At 45.1% G+C, this 19,283-nt stretch overlaps 1 protein-coding gene across 2 annotated transcripts in view; it reads right to left on the reverse strand.

Annotated features, from left to right (window-relative positions):
- Positions 1-328: 328 nt before the first annotated feature.
- The window catches only part of LOC121287283 (junctophilin-2-like), a 122,692-nt gene continuing 103,737 nt past the window's right edge, over positions 329-19,283 (reverse strand). Inside the window, exons 4-6 of one of the 2 annotated variants that reach the window (XM_041205012.1) lie at positions 17,867-18,780; positions 8,349-8,441; positions 329-1,984 (exon numbers count right to left, since the gene is read on the reverse strand). In XM_041205012.1, the coding sequence (XP_041060946.1) occupies positions 8,361-8,441; positions 17,867-18,780 (995 nt within the window). In that variant the 3' untranslated portion in view covers positions 329-1,984; positions 8,349-8,360. Of the gene's footprint in view, positions 1,985-8,348; positions 8,442-17,866; positions 18,781-19,283 lie in introns of those variants that run through there. The other variant, XM_041205014.1, reaches the window with a different exon arrangement.

Genomic DNA, 19,283 nt, shown 5'->3' on the forward strand with positions numbered 1-19,283 from the left:
ACAGAGCTTTGAAATTCAAACATCATCAACAATAAGAAAATGAAAATTTGCTATCTGAAGTGTTTTGTACGTGATAACAAATATCTGTAATTTAAGGCACTAATCCTCATGGTTCTGCTAATAAATGTGACTGAACTAAGCTTTCCTCTCTTGGTATACAATATCAAAACTGCTCAATGCAACAACTCTTTCAGGTCAGTTACATTAATTCATTTCACTTCAGTTCATCATCATGAGGCAGTGTGAAAACAAACATACTCAGAATAATACTATATAATGTTTTGGATATTCAACTTACAAAGGAATTTTTCTTAAATACCACATGCCACAAGTTATAAATATTCTTTACTTGACTACATTCCACAAAATTATTCATGTGGTAACAGCGCACAAGGTAGTATTTAGTAATGCTTATTTATAGAAATGAATAAATATCTGGAAGATAAGTGTTCAGTGTGGCTGGTGAAATTGTTCACATTGTAATAAGACCTGAAAATATTAAATAAGCATTTCAATCAAACTTTTGGAGAAGCATGCATCTCTGAGGTAATTTTATCTTTTTATATATAAATCTTACAAGGTAAAAACAGTCCTGAATGTATATCCACACACAAGCATACATACCTTGTTATATGTAAAACAAAATTTAAAACCATCTATGCTATCATTCTACAAAGTGCACACATGCAGAGCAAAGGAAGGAAAAACAGCTCAAAACATTTTGTACTTTAGCACAAAAATAGAAAGGTTATACTCTGAAAACAATCTAGTAGCAAATATTATGTGACATTGCTGGTTTAAGCTGACTAATGTACTTTGAATGTATTGAAAGAAATACTGTTAGGCATTTTTTTTTAATATTAGAAAGAAGAACAATGTCTGTACCTTGAACATGTACAACCACTCAAAATGCCAAAAAATCTTGTCAAAAATATATGGTTACAAACTGCAAGTATACAATTTTTTAAAACTAATATGGCCTTCAAAACATAAAGTTGTATTAAATTTCTTGCAAAGAAGTGTTGGTCTTCCTTGAATTTTTAATCAATTTAATTCTGAAAGCACTGTGATGTTAAAAGCAGATTTGTGCATTCCCTTTTCACTTAGCTCATTACAGCATTGCTCAAAAAATGAATACTGACTGTATATATGTATAGTAGGTTGGCATAATTAGTCTTAAAATGTGAGTAAAAACAGCTAATTGACAAACATGCAAGAAACATGAACCATAATTCTCCTACTCATCTGATTAGCAGAGAGAGAGAAAAATGTGTTAAAAATTCATAGTAGACCAATATTTCCCTTCATGACATATAAAAAGCCCTATGAATGCAGTGCAAAGCATCCATGATCTCTTCTTCCAAAAGACAACCTCTAAGGAAGTATTCTCTTCTGTTAGGTATTTTTTAGTGGGAAAATATGTGCATAAGTTGAGGAATGCCACTTTACTTTCTTTCACTGGCAATAATCAACAGAGGAAAATATAGCCCTAAATCTTTTAGATTTAAGAGTTAAGTACATACAGTAATACCCATTTTTCATTGTACTCAGTTTGAACAAAAAATGTCATCAAGCTACAAAAATATGTGAGCAAGATCTCCCTGAACTAACTCAACTTTTTCTTGTTTATGAAATAGAGCCATAAGAATTTTTATCTTTCCCTCTCCCCTCCCTTTGTACAATAGAATAATTCAAGCTTTCAAGCACAATCCTTGGCAGCTAGTACTGTATAATATAAACACAGGCAAAAGGTAAGGCAGCTGTTAGATTCTACAAATAAATTCAGGTCAGATGTACATCTTCCAATGTTGCTCATTTCCAAAATTGTAGGGCACAAACTGGTGACAGGAAACAGATCAGGGAATTCTTCAAAAGGGGCCACTGAAATCAGACTGCAGTGTCTCTGAGTGTCAAGTCTTGCAGGATGTATAACTTTCCAAAGTCTTCTTCCTTATTCTCAACAGGAAAAGTAGCACAAGAGCTTCTGCAATGACCACAAAGAATTTGAGTGACAACACTCGTGTTTTAAGTGTAAAATTCTAAAAGTATTACAAGAAAACCGTAGGCTTTTATTTTTACTCCTGTATCAAATGAAGATTTTTAATGGATCAGAAATGTTATGGTCTTTAAACCCCTCTCCCTGTCCCCTACACCCTCACTTCCAACAATAGTTGTGAGAAGTTCATGAACTTCTTTGTCACGAAGATCAAGCCCATCTCACCAGCTGCCTCTGCCACATCCTTCATTTCCATTAGCCAACTGAGGCAAACGCCCTCTAAGACTATCTCCTGCCTAGCCCTGAACTCTCATCTTTCTCAGTTTCTTTCTCATCTCCCCTCATGCCCTCTCTGAGCTCCTCTTGTCCATGAGACCCACCTCCTGCTCCATCGATCCTATTCCCACTAAACAGCTGATCACCGAACTTTCCCTCCTGGTCCCATGTTAGCTGATATTGTCAATAGTTCTCTCTCTTCAGGCATTGTTTCTCCTTCCTTTAAACCTGCCCTCTCTCAAAAAAAGAACACTTAGACCCCATTGTCCTTGAAGGCACCAACCCATCTCCAACCTCTCTTTCCTTTCCAAATTCCTTGAATGTGTTGTCCCCTCCCAAATCTGTTCCCATCTTTCCCAGAACTCCATGTCTGAATCCCTCCAATCAGGTTTATGTCCCTATCACAGTAATGAAATAGCTCCTGTTAAAGTCACAAATTACATCTTATTTGACTGTAACAAAGTCCTTGAATGCTGGGAAGAATGTCCTGCAGACAGCATTGGGGTGAAGCAGTCTGGGAAGAGAGTGTCCTGCAGTCAGCATCGCAGTGAAGCAGGCTGGGAAGAGCGTCCTGCAGTCAGCAACACGATGAAGCAGTCTGGGAAGAGTGTCCTGCAATCAGCTCTTGTTGAAAATAACAAGATTGACATCACAAGACAATGCGAGAGAGCGGTAGGGAGATCAGAACCAGCGCGAGTGCAGGGAATCTTCAAAAAGTGCCATCAGCACAAAGGTGAAAGCTGATTGGTGAGTAGTGGGTAAGTGTTTTTATCCAGTTTAAAATAGATTAAGCTAAGGAAAGGTAAGAGTTCTAGTTTTTATTTAAAGTACATAAATAATTTAACGTTTCTTTACTGTATTTAACTTATAGGGTTTTTTTTTCCAACTAGAGGCATGGCAGGGCAGCTCAGTCCTGTGTTATGTACCACCTGCAACATGTGGGAAGTCCTAGACGCTCCTTGTGATCTGACCAACCACGTGTGCAGGAAGTGCCACCAGCTGCAGCTACTTGAGCTCCAAGTTTCAGAGCTTAGCGGCAGCTGGAGGCACTGAGTGCATCTGTGAGGCTGAGAGTTTAGTTGATAGCACGTTTTTAAACGTGATCACCCCACAGCTTATGGAAGTGCAGACAGAGAGAGAATGGGTGACCATCAGTCAGAAAAAAAGTTGTCAGGCAGCTAGTCAAGAAATCCCCGGGGTACATCTCGCTCAAGAACCATTTTTCGGTGTTGGAAAATGGCGAGAGTAATGGTTCATCTGGGGAGTGCAGCCACGCTCATGGCACTGTGAGTGGCTCAGCTGCACAGTGGGGGGACGAAAAAGAGGGGAAGAGCAATAGTGGTAGGAGACTCAAAAGTAAGGGAAACAGGCAGGTGGTTCTGCGGCCGTAGATGTAACTCCAGGATGGTATGTTTTCTCCCTGGCGCCAGGGTCAAGGATGTCACTGAACGGCTGCAGAGCATTCTAAAGGGGGAGGGCAAACAAACAGAGATCGCGGTACATACTGATACCAACGACATAGGTAGAAAAAGGGATGACGTCCCGCAAGCAGAATTTAGGGAGCTAGGAAGCAGATTAAAAAACAAGGCCTCAAAGGTAGTAATCTCTGGATTGCTTCCGGTGCCATATGCTAGTGAATATAGAAATAGGAGGTTAGTCCAGATGAATGCTTGACTGGACAGATGATACAGGAGGGAGGGCTTTAGATTTCTGGGACATTGGGACCATTTCTGGGGGCAGTGGGAGCTGTACAAGGCGGATGGGTTGCACCTGAACCGGAATGGAACCGAAATCCCTGTGGGGAGGTTTGCTAGTGCTGCCGGAGAGGGTTCAAACTAACTTGGCATGGCAATGGGATCCTGAGAGGAGGTTCAGCAAGGGGAGATGCACAGCCAAAATTAGAAGAAAGAGCAAGTGAATCTGGAAGGCATAGAAATTATAGGCCAGTTAAGGCACAAGGGGGTTTGCCAAGGTTGGATGGTATTTATTGTAACACAATGAGTCTGACAAATAAGGCAGATGAGTTGAGGGCACAAATTAACACATGGAAATATGATGTCATTGCTGTCACAGAGACATGGTTGAGAGAGGGGCAGGATTGGCAGCTCAATATTTGAGGATATAGGGTCTTCAGGTGAGACAGGGAAGGAGGTAAAAGAGGAGGGGGTATCACAGTATTGATCAAGGAATCAATTACAGCAGTAAGGAGGCAAGACATCTTAGAAGGCTCCTCAAATGAAGCCATATGGGTAGAACTTAAAAATAAAAAAGGAGCAATAACATTGCTGGGAGTATACTATAGGCCCCCAAACAGTCAGAGAGAAATAGAAGAGCAGATATGTAGACAAATTGCAGAGAAGTGTAAAAATAATAGGGTAATAATAGTGGGGATTTCAACTTCCAACATTAACTGAGTTAGTCATAGTGTGATAAGTTTAGAGGGAGCGGAATTCTTAAAATGCATCCAGGAGAGCTTTTTAAGTCAGTACGTAGAGACAGGGGGCCGTCCTGGACTTAATTTTAGGGAATGAAGCCGGGGAAGTGGTAGAGGTATCAGAGCAGGCGCATTTTGCAGATAGTGATCATAACTCCGTTAGATTCAAGGTTGTTATGGAAAAGGACAAGGTTGGGCCAGAAATCAGAGTTCTAAATTAAGGGAAGGCAGATTTTAATAAGATCAGATATGATTTGGCCAAATGGACTGGCAGCAGCTACTTTTAGGTAAATCTGTGTCATAGCAGTGGGACGCATTCAAGAAGGAAATAGGGAGAGTACAGGGCCAACATATTCCAGTAAAGACAAAGGGTGGGATCAACAAATCCAGGAAACCCTGGATGTCGAGAGATATATAGGATTGGATAAAGAGAAAAAGGGAGGCTTATGGCAGATACTGAGGGCTCAAAACAGCGGAAGCCCTAGATCAATATAGAATGTGTAGGGGAGAACTTAAAAAGGAAATTAGGAGAGCAAAAAGGGGCATGAAAAAAACATTGGCAGGTAAAATAAAGAAAAATCCAAAGTTATTTTACAAGTACTTTAAGAGGTAGAGGATAACTAGGGAAAGAATAGGGCCCATTAAGGACCTTAATGGTAATTTGTATGTGGAGCCAGAAGATGTAGGTAGGGTTCTAAATGGATAGTTTGTGTCAGTGTTCACAAGTGAGAGGGACGATGTGGGTATGGAAATCAGGCAGAAGGGCTGTGATATAATTAAAGAAATTAGCACAGAAAGGGAGGTCGTTCTAAGTGGTCTGGCAGGCTAAAAGTAGATAAAACTCCAGGCCCGGGTGAAACGTATCCCAAGGCCATTGGGTGAGGCAAGGGAGGAGATAGTAGGATGCTGGCAATAATTTTCAATACCTCTCTGGCCACAGGAGAGGTGCCAGAGGGCTGGAGGACAGCCAATGTGGTACCGTTATTCAAGAAGGGAGGAAGGGATAAACCAGGGAACTGCGGGCCAGTCAGTCTAACCTCAATGGTGGGGAAACTATTGGAAATAATTCTGAGGGATAGAATTAATCTACAATTGGACAGGCAGAATCAAGGACAGTCAGCATGGTTTGTTGAAGGGAGGTCATGTCTGACCAATTTGATTGAATTTTTTCAAGAGGTGACCAGGTGTGTAGATGAGGGCAATGCATTTGACGTAGTCTACTTGGGCTTCAGCAAGGCTTTTGATAAGGTCCCGTACGGGAGACTGATAACAAAGGTAAGAGCCCATGGGATCCAAGGCAATTTTACAAATTGGATCCAGAATTGGCTGAGTGGCAGGGAGCAGATGGTGATGGTTGAGGGGTGATTTTGTGACTGGATGCTTGTGTCCAGTGGAGTCCCACAGGGATCGGTGTTGGGTCCCTTGCTGTTTGTGCTATATATAAACGATTTAGGCTTGAATGTAGAAGGGTTGATCAGTAAGTTCTCAGATGACACAATAATTGGTGGGGTGATAAATAGTGAGGAGGATAGCCTTAGATTACAGGAGGATACAGATGGGCTGATCAGTGGCAAATGGAATTTAATCAGGATAAGTGTGAGGTGATGCACTTGGGCAGGACAAACAAGGCACGGGAATACACAATGAAAAGTAGGACCCTGGGAAGTACCGAGGATCAGAGGGACCTTGGTGTGCATGTCCATTAGTCCCTTATGATAGCAGGGAAGGTAGATAAGGTGGTTAAGAAGGCATATGGGATACTTGCCTTATTATTAGCCGAGGCATAGAATGTAAGAGCAGGGAAGTTATGCTGGAACTGTATAAAATGCTGGTTAGGCCACAACTAGAGTATTGCATGCAGTTCTGGAATCCGGATTGTTGGAAGGATGTGATTGCACTGGAGAGAGAGTGCAGAGGAGATTTACCAAGATGCTACCAGGGCTGGAGAGTTTTAGTTCTCAGGAGAGATTGGATAGACTGGGGTTATTTTCCCTGGAGCAGAAGAGATTGAGGGGGGGGGCATGATTGAGGTGTATAAAATTATGAGAGGCATATATAGGGAAGACAGGAAGGAGCTTTTCCCCTTGGTGGAGGGATCAATAAGCAGGCAGCATAGATTTAAGGTAAGGGGCAGGAGGTTTAGAGGGGATGTGAGGAAGGACGGTGGTGGGAATCTGGAACTCATTGCTTGAAAGGGTGGTAGAGGCAGAAACCCTTATAATATTTAAGAAGTATTTGGATGTGCACTTGCGATGCCATGGCATACAAAGCTATGGGCCTAGTGCTGGAAAATGGGATTAGAATAGTTGGGTATTTGTCTGACCAGTGCAGACTTGATGGGCCAAAGGGCCTTTTTCTGTGCTGTAGACCCCTATGACTCTAAAGTAAACTTTTCCTCCTTGTCCTTCTTGATGTACCTGCAGCCTTTGACACAGTTGACCACACCATCCTCCTCCAATGCCTCTCCACTGTTGTCTAGCTGAGTGGGACTCCTCTCACCTACTTCCATTCTTATCTATCTAATTGTGGCCAGAGTATCACCTGCGAATGGTCTCTCTTCCTGCTCCCACACTTACCTCCGGTGTCCCCCAAGGATTTATCATTGGCCTCCTTCTACTTCTAATCTACACGCTGCCCCTCAAAAACACAGCATTATTTTTCACATTTATGCTGATGACACCCAGCTCTACCTCCCACCACCTCTCTTGAACCTTCCACTTTTGTTAAATTATCAGACAGCCAATCTGACATTCATTAATGGATGAGCAAAAAAAACTCCTCGAATTAATTATTTGCTCTCTGCTCTGGACTCTGATCCCTAGTTACCAAATCTATCCCTCTCTCTGGCAACAGTCTGAGATTAAGCCAGTCTATTTGAAACCTTGATGTCACATTTGACCCAGAGATGAGCTTCTTACCTTCTATTCACACCATCACTAAGACAACCTTTTCCCATTTCCCACCTCCATAACATTGCCCAACCATCTCTGTCTCAGCTCACCTGCTACTGAAATCCTTCTTCATACCTATGTTACTTCTAGACTTGACTATTACAATGTACTCCTATCTGACCTCCTACATTCTACTGTCTATAACCTTGAGGTCATCCAAAAGTCTGTTGAACCTGCCTTAACTCACACCAAGTTCCGTTCACCTGTCACCCCTCTGCTCACTAACTTACATCGGCTCCCAGTCAATCAACATCTTCATTTTAAAATTCTCATCCTTGTTTCAAATCCCTCCAAGGTATTGCCCCTCCCTATCTTTGTAATTTCCTCCAGCTCATAAACCTCCAAGATCCCTGTGTTCCTCTAATTCTGGACTCTTCGGCACCCTGATTTTAACTGCTTCAGCAATGGTGGCCATGCCTTCAGCTGCCTGGGCCCTAAGTTCTGGAATTCCCTCCCTAAACCTATTCCTGCCTCTTTACATTGCTTTCCTCCTTTCAGATGCTCCTTAAAGCCTGTTTCTTTGGCCAAGTTTTTGGTCATTTGACCTAATATCTCCTTATGTTGCTTAGTGTCAAATTTTGTTTTATAATGCTGCTGTGAAGTGCATTGAAATGTTTTATTATATTAAAGTTGCTATATAATTATGTCTTTTTTTACTGCTTAGTTAACTGAATGAAAATTTGCTTCCTACCTCAGAAACAAGTCATGTGAGGAAATGAACAAACAGGATGGCTAGGCCGATGTTCAGCAGAATGACCATGGCAATCATGATGGTATTAGGTCCCTGAAATAAACATAAATCATTTGTCAACATACAGTTTCTAGACTGTAACATTCTTTTTCCCTAATCATTTACAGTAGGTGCAAATAATGTTTTTATAATTTTTATATCCCATAAGTGTCTAATTTTTCCAATCATTTTTTAGAATTGCATTGCATGAAACTGTAATAAGAAAAGCAATTCAGAAATCTGGACCTTTGTGCATCCTCCTATTGGATCAGTCTGACATGCTTGCTATAACATTTGCTGAAGCAGGAGATACATCACATCACAGGCTTAGTTGCTATAAAAAAATGTTTCATTAATTGTTTTTGAAAAGACCATGCATACTTTGGGTATCATGCTCAGAACTTGAAGCAATGCCAGAGAGATTACCAGTGCTATGAGCTGCTTAAACTTTACTGCATAAACCTTATTTTCTCCTAAGTCTTGGGCCTGAATCTTCCAGTCATTGTGTGGGGGCTGACCCCGCTCACCAACGTGTAAAATGATGTGCAGTGACGTCACCGTGTGTCCTTCCAATCTTCAGTTTGGCAGGCACGCACTGGAGTCGGCTGCTCGCCCGCCGAAGTGTCAAAGGCCTATTAAGGCCATTTAACAACCAATTAAAAGAATTAAAAGAGCTGCCCGTCCATCCTTAAGGTTGGATGGCAGGCGAAGAGCCCAGGCGGCCTTCGTGTTTCTCATGAAACCTCGTCCATGGGCGGGATGGGATTTCATGAAGATTTTATTAAATCAATAAATATTTTTCATACATTTCATAAACATGCCCTAGGCTCATGTGACACTGTCACATGAGGGGAGATGTCTAAATAATTTTAATCTGTCTTTATTTTAAACTTACAATTTGAATTAATCTCCCTGAGGGAGCTCTATGCCTCAGGAGATTTCTGCGCTCTTTTGCGTGCATGCACGGATGAGCGCAGGCCCTGACTCCCCCTCTTCCCCCTGCCTGCACAGGTAGAGCTGAGTGTTACTGGGCACGTCTTAATTGGTCCGCCCATGTAAAATTGCGGCGGGCAGCGATCAGCTCCACGCCCGCTCCTGACCGGCCCGCCCAACAGGTATATATAGGGCGGAATCATCCCAGGTTTGCACCAACGGCAGCTTTTCACTCTGTATCGTCCCAAACCTGCCGCATTAATTTTGCATTCCTGGGATATACAATGTTTCAATGGTGGGTGGTCTCCGATTTGCCTGCCACACCAACACCTCGACATTTCATCATGCCAGGCACCATATTTCGGGCAGAATTTTGCCCTTGTCAGGTGGGCAAGAGCGGTCGGGAAGCCGACCACTGCCCGCAATCAGGGCTGGACCACAATTTCACGCTGACAGGTCAATTAAGGCCCGCCTAGTGTGAACGCCGGCTGTAGAATCGCTGAGAATGGGCGGGCAGGGGCGGGGCCAGTTGTCTGCTGGGTCCAATGGCAACCCAGTGGCCAGTTCAAAAATGGCGCAGGCAGCCCAGGGAGGCTGTCCGTGTAGGAGTTGCAGCAGAAACATGACTGCAAAAAAGGATCCGGAGACCAGGCGGGAGGTGAGGTCAGCTGGGCACTTGACACCCTGTTTTTCCAACGAGTGCCTAACCGCCCTCCTAGGAGGAGGTGACTGCCAGAAGGGACACCCTTGGCCCCAGAGATGGAAGGAGGTTATCACCGCACAAAGAGGGTACAGGAGGAGGTGGCAGCCCGGGTGCGCAGCCATGACGTGGTGTAGCACACCTGGGTGCAGTGCCTGAAGCGTTTCAATGACCTGCTGCTTTCAGGACGGGTGAGTACTGTGTTGGCATAGGTCAGTGTGTTCAATTGTTTTGGGCTGGCCGTCCCCCTTTGAAACTCAGGAGTGTTACCAAGTCTGAGTGCCAGTTGTCAATCATGCCGGAGCTGGCCAAAGGGCTGAGCCCTGGCTGCTTTGACTGAGTGTCTTGAGGGTCGAGGGCCACAACTCGGATCTGCCCTGCAAGGTGCTCCTCAGCTGGGGTTGGCCAGGCTGCAATGGCGCTGTAGGTAGAGATTGGACTAATTAGTTTTCCTCTGTCCTTTCAGGAGGAGACCCCATAATAATATGGCGAGGCCACGGACTGGCGGAGGACCTCCACACCTCCTCATCCTCTCCCGGTACAAGCAGGAGGCCTTGGAGCTCGAGAGGTGCCATGCACCTTGATCAACCAGCCGCAGTGAGGCTGGGGTGTCAGGTGAAGGTAAGAGTGCAGTGCACTGAGGTGAGAGTTTTGGATGTTCAAACATTCTTGTGTAGTTTCATCATTGATGGGAGCCTCCAGACTGGATTCCTCATTGATCATTGAAAGACGATGGCACCATGATGCACATCTCCATTGTCTCACCAGGGTACCTGGCATACATAGTGACAGTGTCATGATGTACACTAATGGTATGTCCTTCTTCTGCCTTAGATCTGCCACCAAGCAGTGAAGCACATGACCTCCAGGAGCTACCCCTGACCCTGGAGGACCACCATGCTCCCCAGCACCTGCTTCACACCCTCTGAGCTAGGCACCAGTGCAGATAACAGCACCTCAGTGGGCATTAGTTCAGCAGCTAGTATCTCGGTGCACGTTGGTGAGGACACTTCACGCTCGCTTGAGGTGCAGATGGTGGCAGAGTGTGTCCAGAGCACCGGCAGTCAGAGGACTGCTGGAGACCAGGACAATGCTCAATCTAAGGCTGATGATGGGCCTCTGGAGTCATCCATTAGGCAGCAGATGCTGGATGTCCAGCAGGGTGTGTGGGAGGATCTAGCAAAGATCCAAGAAGGTATGCATGGCATGGTCTCTGTTATAGAGGTGTCCCTGTGGAGCATGAGCAATGCATTGACCCTCATGGCCGAGTGCAATGCCTCCTCCATTGAGAGAGTAGCGACTCTCATGGAGAGGCTGTCCCAGGAACAGAATCAGGGGTTCCTGGGGTTGTGCTTGGATCTGCAAGCCGTCACATAGGCAATGACTTCAGCTGGTCAGTGTCCATATGTGAGATGGATTGGGCACCCAGTATCCCAGCTAGGTGCCTGTCCATCAATGGCAAGCAGGGAGGTCCACAGCGACCTCATGTTGGTGCACAAGCTGCTTATCATCTCTGCTGGCTGCTGTCAGGGCCTTCTGGATGATGGTAGCAGCTCCTCCATCCCTCTGCCAGTGACCGTCACATCGGATGAGGCTGTGGTAACTGGGGAGATGCCAGCCGTGGCACTGGCCACTCCTTCCCAGGCGGGGCCAGCACGGGCTCCACTGGCCAGAGGACGACTGCCAAGGTCATCAAGGCCAACAGGCTGTCTCCAATGCCAGTGCCAGTGAGGTGGGGTGGGGGGGAGGGTGGCAGCACCAAGACAAAGCACCCATAAACATAAGTTTAAAAGCACCTTAAGCACAACAGGGGCAGGTCATGGGTGATCTTTTGTTCCACCATTTTGTTTTTTTTTTAATGGTGTGACTACCAACACCAGATATTGTTCTGTTCAATACTGAGTTTCAACATTAAATTACATTTGCTTTTGTGTTATTGGCCTGAGTATGCTTCATTTGTTTTGTCGGTGCAGGGGAGGCCAGTATGTAATGCTGGACATGGGTGGCTCAAAACTTTATTGCACAGGCACTGAGTGTATCTTGGGAGCCAATGAAAAGGTCATTTCTGTGATCTACGATGGAGGCGGCAGCCCTGGCATGAGGTGGTAGTTCTTATTTGGCAGCCTAGCTGAAGGAGTGTTGGATCAAAGCATCCCTGATGTCCCTGACTCCCTGCAGGTTACCGAGTTCTGGCTCCATGCCCTCAGTGTTCTTCTCACTGTGATCCTCTTTTGACTCACTACTAGACTCATCATCTGCAGCTGTGTCAACATCCTCTTCCTCCAATGGCTGTCCCCTTGCCAGTGCCAGATAATGGAGAGCGCAGCATGCAACCACTATCAGTGACAACATTAGTTATCATCTGTATTACACACCACTTTAACCAGATAACCAATAGCAGTAATCAAGGAAATAGAGCACACTTAATTACCAATAAACACTTACATCTTATCAATTTACCAACAAATGCACAGGAAGGATAAAATAAAATTCATACATCATGCAAATATGAGTACTGAGATCACTGACAATGTAAGCAATACTGTCCTCTGAGCAGGTAGTTTTTATCATTCTCAACTAAATAATGATTAAATACATGTTTATTTTTGATTTCTACCTGACATAATTTGTCACTAGTTTTTTTATATATATTGCAAACAATTGATCTCAAGGTATGATGATCCCCTGCAATTTTCTTTAAAACTGTATATCTTTCTTGTTACCTACTATTCTTTTGCTCACCTGCTGTTAAGCATTAATATTATAAAATTAATGGTGTGAGAAAAAATGAGCAGCATCATATGGTTACCAGAGACTAGTCAGCTATCATAATAAATAGGGTAAAACTGTTGAAAACCCTCCTTCCAAATTATTTTTTCATGTATAGCTTTGGCAACATATTTTTGAAGGCACTTTCCAGACGATGTTAGTTTGTCACTGCATGTCATGGTAATTTGACTACCAGGCACCAATGAGCACCAGGTAACACAGTCTAATGAAAAGATGAGATTCTTCGAAGAAGCGATCCAACAGAACAATCACAGCTCTCAAAAACAATGGTCAAAGGCTACCATGGAAATAGGTGCATTGTTACCAACAATAAACAGAATTCCACAGAATCTCAGTCTTCACCTTGGCATGGCTTTACCCACAAGAATCCAGAACTTTCTTTATCAAATAGTAGTCTGTTTAATTATATGATTAGGAGCAGGCAATAAGATTGCTAGAAAATGCAAGAGGATTTGAGTTCAGAAGTAGGGATGTCTTACTGCAGTTATAAAAGGCCTTGGTGAGACCACACCTGGAGTATTGCATGCAGTTTTGGTCTCCCTACCTAAGAAAGGATATACTTGCCATAGAGGGAGTGTAACAAAGGTTCACTAGGCTGATACTGGGAATGGCAGGACTGTCGTATGAGGAGAGATTGGTTCAACTGGGCCTGTTATTCACTGGAATTTAGAAGAATGAGAGGGGATCTGATTGAAACGTATAAAATTCTAACAGGGCTAGACAAACTAGATGTAGGGAGGATGTTTCCCCTAGTTGGGAAGTCTAGAACCAGGGGCCACAGTCTCAGGATACAGGGCAGGCCATTTAGGACTGAGATGAGGAAAAATTTCTTCACTCAGAAGGTGGTCAACCTGTGGAATTCTCTACCACAGAAGGCTGTGGAGGCCGGGTCACTGAGTATAGTCAAGAAAGAAATTGATCATTTTTTGGATATTAGGGGCATCAAGGGGTATGGAGAGAAAGTGGGAATATGGCATTGAGATAGAAGTTCAGCCATGATCATATTGAACGGTGGAGCAGGCTCGAAGGGCCGAATGGCCTACTCCTGCTCCTAGTTTCTATGAATGATCAAGTGATCACTATTGGTCAATGAAATTGCTTAGAAACAACATTGGCCAGGAATTTCCACGCCCGCCAGCCTTGGGCATGTTCAATGGCATGAGTGGTCAATATTGCGCGATCAGTTTCACCTTGGTGTGAAACCAGTTCGCGATCATCCACTCAACCCGCCGATGGTAGGCCGCTTTTCCTGCCACCAGATGTCGTGAACCTCATTGTAATACATCATAATTCGGCCTGCCTGCCGGAATCGTCGCCGCCCCTCCCCCTGCTGAATCATCTGGTCGGCGGGAAAGCACGCCAGTGTAGAACATGTCTTGACAATGTGACATGCAGAAGTTGGGATTTACCCACCAGGTTTTACTCACATCATGGGCATCCAAGGAGCAGAAGATGCTGGAGTCTGACAGCAACAGCACACTGGAGGAATGTCCCATGGCATGCCGGGTGGATTCTCATGGACATAGCTTTCCTGCAGAGCAGCGTACGGAAGTTGGATAGTTACCATTGATGCTCACAAGGGGTGATGGTCAAGGGAGTGGGAGAGGAAGGGCTAAGATCAGCTGGGAGAGGAAGAGGTGTCGGGGAGGTGGGGTTGGGAGGGGTGGAATGAAGGTGTCAGAATGGTGGGGGGGAATGAAAGTGTCAGTATGGGGAAGGTTGGGAGGGGGCGGATGAAGGTGTCGGGTGTGGGGAGGATGGCGGGGAAGGAGAATGGGGGGAGGAGGGGGTAACAGGAAGAATACCACAACTGGGGAGGTAGGTGTAAGGGGAATGGAAGGTGCAAGGAAAGGATGCAGAGAGGGGAGGGTGTCCGGGAGGAGAAAGAGGTGCAGAGAGGGGACGGTGTCCGTGGGGAGGAAGGGGTGCGGAAAGAGGAGGGAGTAAGGGTTGGGGAAGAAGTAAGAGTGGAGGAGGGAGTCAGAAAGGGGGTATGAGTAAGGCTGGAGGAAGAAGTGAGGCTGGAAGAAGAGGCAAGGCTGGAGGAAGGAGTCAGGAGCTGGGGGGGACTAAGGGTGGCTGAAGAGGTAAGGGTGGAGGAAGGAGTCAGTAAGGGTGAGGGACTGTCGTGGGTGGGGGGGGGGAGGGGTTGGGAAGACTGGGTGGGGGGCAGCTGGGTGAGGGGTTCCGGGGAGGAAGGGGGAAGGGGTGCGGAGAGGGGAAGAGGTTCTGGGGGTGGGGGGGGAGGAAGGGGTGCGAAGGGGGCAAGGCGTGTGGAGGGAGCAAGGCATACGGAGGGGGCAAGGGGTGTCGAGGTAGCAAGGGGTGCGGAGGGGGAATATGCAGGTGAACATGCACGGAAGGAGTCCAATGTCTGCCTCCTGGGGAGCGAACTGAGGGTGAGCATGGTATGGAAAGAGGGTGAGAATGATCGAGGGCAGAGTGAGGCAGTAGCAATAGAAGGGGTGGCGAGGGTGGTTGTTGGGGACCTGGATACAGACATGGACCCTGGGGATGGGAAGGACGAGGTCGGGGATGTGAATGTGGATGGGGGTGAGATTTTCGGGAAGGAAGGGAACGTGCACGTTCACCAGGACATCTCTGAAGGAAAAGAGTTGTGACTGGTAGGTAATGGAGGGGAGGTGGAAGGTGATGCCAGGAGGTCAACTGTGATGGGGGAAAGGAAATGGGTGACTGGGGGTGGGGAAAAGACAGGGGAGCACACAGCAAATCAAGAGCCTGCTTGCTAAATCGAAAGTGAAACGAGAGTCATGATGGGCAAGATCATGTGCTGCATGGGAATGCAATCAGTGGTTGGGCAGAGAAGCAGGTCAGCTCAGATGGACAACTAAAAGTGAACCCCAGCAGGTAGCATTCCAAATGCTCAGGACATTGAGATGACTCTGAAACGTGAAGGATCTGAATGCGTGTGAGCGTGCTTGCACGATTCTCCGAAAGATTCTACCACACAAACACTTTTCTCTCCATAATCACTCATGGGCTGACTGCTCCCTCTGTGTGACGGGTCTTCCGGGCTGCTTATTTCAACCTCCTCACTGGAGGAGAAATCCTCTTGACTGCAAATGAGGACATGGATGGAGCTGAGGGACTGGCTGGCTGAGGATGTTGGTCCCTTGGCCCAGCTCCCATGCCTGTTGCTGGGTTAATGCCAACAGCAGTGGGATGAAGTCCTTAATGGGCATTAATGGCTTCAATTGGCAGTGGGGCAAGAAGGCCACCCACAGGCTTTGCCACCATGCTTCCTGGCTTTAAATGCCAGCCAATGTGAGTAGAGCAAAATATATACATTGTAGTTCAGCAATACCACTGTTCTGATGTTATCAATTTGGGCTACATTCAAAATCCACAAGCCTTAAGCAAAGGCAGTCTCATCTAGTCCCACCTAAACAGGCTTTCATGAAAATCTAGCACTTCATAAATACAACAATGCTGCTGGAAAAGTGTCTAACTATGCAGCAGAATGTCTGCATTTTTAGAATAACAAGTTATATTTATATAGAAAAATGCCTGAATATGCTTCATAAAAGAATAATCCAAGAAAAAAGGCTGCCAAGCCAAAGAAAGATGTATTAAGAGAGGTGATCACATGCTTGATTAATGACATGGGTTTTAAGGAGAGTGATAGTCGTAAGTGAGGTTAGAATATCAGTCATCCTACTTTACAAGGCATCAGTCAAATATCTGATGCACAGGACCCAGCAGCTACTATATGAAGAGGCCAGAAAGAAAAAAAGACGATGGCCGGAACCTTCTGTTTTCAGGGGTGTCTTGCACACTGCCTGTAAAAGCGGCAAGACACCTGCGCTTACTCTTAGGCGGAAGGCCTATTTCTTCTGCCCATCAGTCAGTTAAGAGGACAGCGGCAGACATTACTCCTGACCTCAGGATACAATGTCCTGCGCACCGAGAACTGTCAAACAATCAGTGGCCGGCAGCTCCTGCACTCGGCGGCATCATGAGGGGGGCTTGGCTGCTGCTGGAACAACATCGCTCGGAGTTGCAGGATTGCGGCGCAACCTATGAGAAAGGTAAGTGTTGTTTGGGGGGCATATCTCACGGAATGGGGATAATTGGGAGAGGGGGACCATGAGGGACAGCAGCAAGGGCGAGGGTTGGCTATCAGCAGCCACCCCCATGTCCATGCACAGATTGGTGCAGATCGAGAGACTTCAGACTATCAACAGAAAGGAAGACTATTCCGATCATTTCTGCAGAAGCAACCTAAAGTCCACCATCAAAGCATTCAGTAATCTCAAAAGAATCCAGAGAGCTGGTTTTACTAAACAGAGGATTATTATACATGTTGAAGTTTACCTTGTTTTGTGCAAATTAGTTGGCCCAATGGTACATCTCCTGTGCCTTGAATTTCTCACCAAATCAGACAGAGAACTTTCTCAGACTTACATGCACGTAGAGAAATAAAGGGGTCCTCACTTGTGTCTTAACACAGCTAAAGATCTGATCCATGATTTAAGCCAGTGCTTAAACACATCAAACTACTAATGGCACAGCATGTGTTCTATTCCAGAAAGCCAGTTGAAGTATAGAACTAGAGACAATCTTTACACACTTTTATGTTTATTTAGAGATACACACACTTCCTAACCCACCCATCACAGTTTCTGACCGGGTCTATTTATAAGGGCTCAAGTGAATCCCCAGTTAACGCCTGCCACCTGTGTACAATTAATATACAATTAACAATATGGCCTTGCCCCCTTAACATGGAAGGATTTTAACAGCAATGTACAAATATACTAGCACTTGGCCTGAATAGCCAAGTGGTTATGGTACTGGGTTTGTAAACCCAAGATCAAGAGTTCAAATCTCACAATGGCTGAAACTATGTAACTTCATCTGAAACAGATGGAAACAGGTTTGTACTCGAAAGAGGTACAAATATACTAGGAGGATATTTACAGAGTAGAATATTTATCTGGCTGTGCTAAAACCTACTGTGTGTCACAGAAAGAAACTATTTGTAAAACGGTTTGTAAATCCATGCATCATCCCTGTGCCTTAATGATAAACTCACCTGATCAAATGGTGCAACCTCCTTCCCTGCTGCTTCAGGTTGTGCTATTAATTTAGGTACTGGTTTTGACACTGGTTTAAGCCCAGGTTTGGACTCAGGCTTGGATTGAGGTCTGGGCTCTGGCCGGGGTTGTGACTGTTTTTCCTGTTTGTGATGTGGTGCAGTTTCTTGCACTTGAGGCGCTGGCTTTGGTTCTGGTTCTGGCTTTTTTACTTTGACCTCTGGTTTTGGCTCTGGTGTTAAAGGTTTTGCTGGGATTGCTTCTTTCTTGACTGGCAATAATTTGACAGGAGCTTCATCATCCACCAAATCTAAAGGAGGAGATCCTACTTGTGTCCGCACAGCGTAACTGTGATAGCTTTCATGGAATTTGGCATCTTGCAGCTGGTGGGATGGGATAGGTTCTCGGGACTTGATCTTTTGATTTGTATTAGGCTTGCTTTCAATTCTTTCTAGAGGCTTTATGTCCAAATCATAGTTGTTCTGCAGTTGCTCCTCCAGTTTTGTTGGCGTTCTTCTGTTCTGATGACTGGACGCCCTGGATAGATTTCGATTGTTGGCAGCTGGCCTGTTCTCTACTTGCAAGGTCAGTAAGTCAGAAGGTGTTCCAGGATGGCTATTACTTTTATTTTGCTCCCCGTTCCAGTTGCCAGGACTCAAGTGGCTGGAGTCCTCCATCTTGGGATTTGATCCTCTAACTTTTCTGACCTCTGGCGGTGTCTCCAAAGGACTTGGTGAAGGAGTACCAGCAGGAGATGACTCAAGTGGTGTTGTGGCTTTCTCATGGAGTCCAGGGGTCTCTGGAGGGGTAGGTGGAGGCTCTTCTATTGATGGGGGTTCCTGGTCTGTATTTTCCACGTTATCTCCATTCTCTATCAGTTCCTGAAGCAATCTTCTCTTCTGATATTCAGGACCTGAAAAAGAATAATTAGTTAGTTAGTACAATTTCAGGATATGCAGATTCTGCTACGTCATTTCATTATAGTAACAATGCAAGCAAAACTGTTCAATTCCTTTTCACCAAAGAAGCCCAACAGGGACGCTAACAAAAATAATCAATGATACATCTACATGAAAAGAAAATATTATGATACTGAACTGTCAAAAGATTCCATATATTACAGTTGGCCCTCAGTCCATGACAGCTAGCTGCACCTCTGGCAAACTTACCCACTACTACAATATATTGGAAAACTATTACTATTTGCCACAATTCAATGGCACCTTATCTCTAGTATTTGAATATACAAGGTTCCCTGCCGTAGGTGAATACTTGGATAATGACCTCCATTATTCACTCTTGGAATGTGAACAATACTGCCAAAATAGTACTTATTGTCCATCCCAGGAGTTCAAAGGAGGCATCCAGGAAAATAGTTTCTCTGATTTGCTTCCAGTAAGTGCGGTCTCAGGACCC

This window comes from Carcharodon carcharias, chromosome 14, assembly GCF_017639515.1.
Source record: "Carcharodon carcharias isolate sCarCar2 chromosome 14, sCarCar2.pri, whole genome shotgun sequence".
Taxonomy (NCBI): Eukaryota; Metazoa; Chordata; class Chondrichthyes; order Lamniformes; family Lamnidae; genus Carcharodon; species Carcharodon carcharias.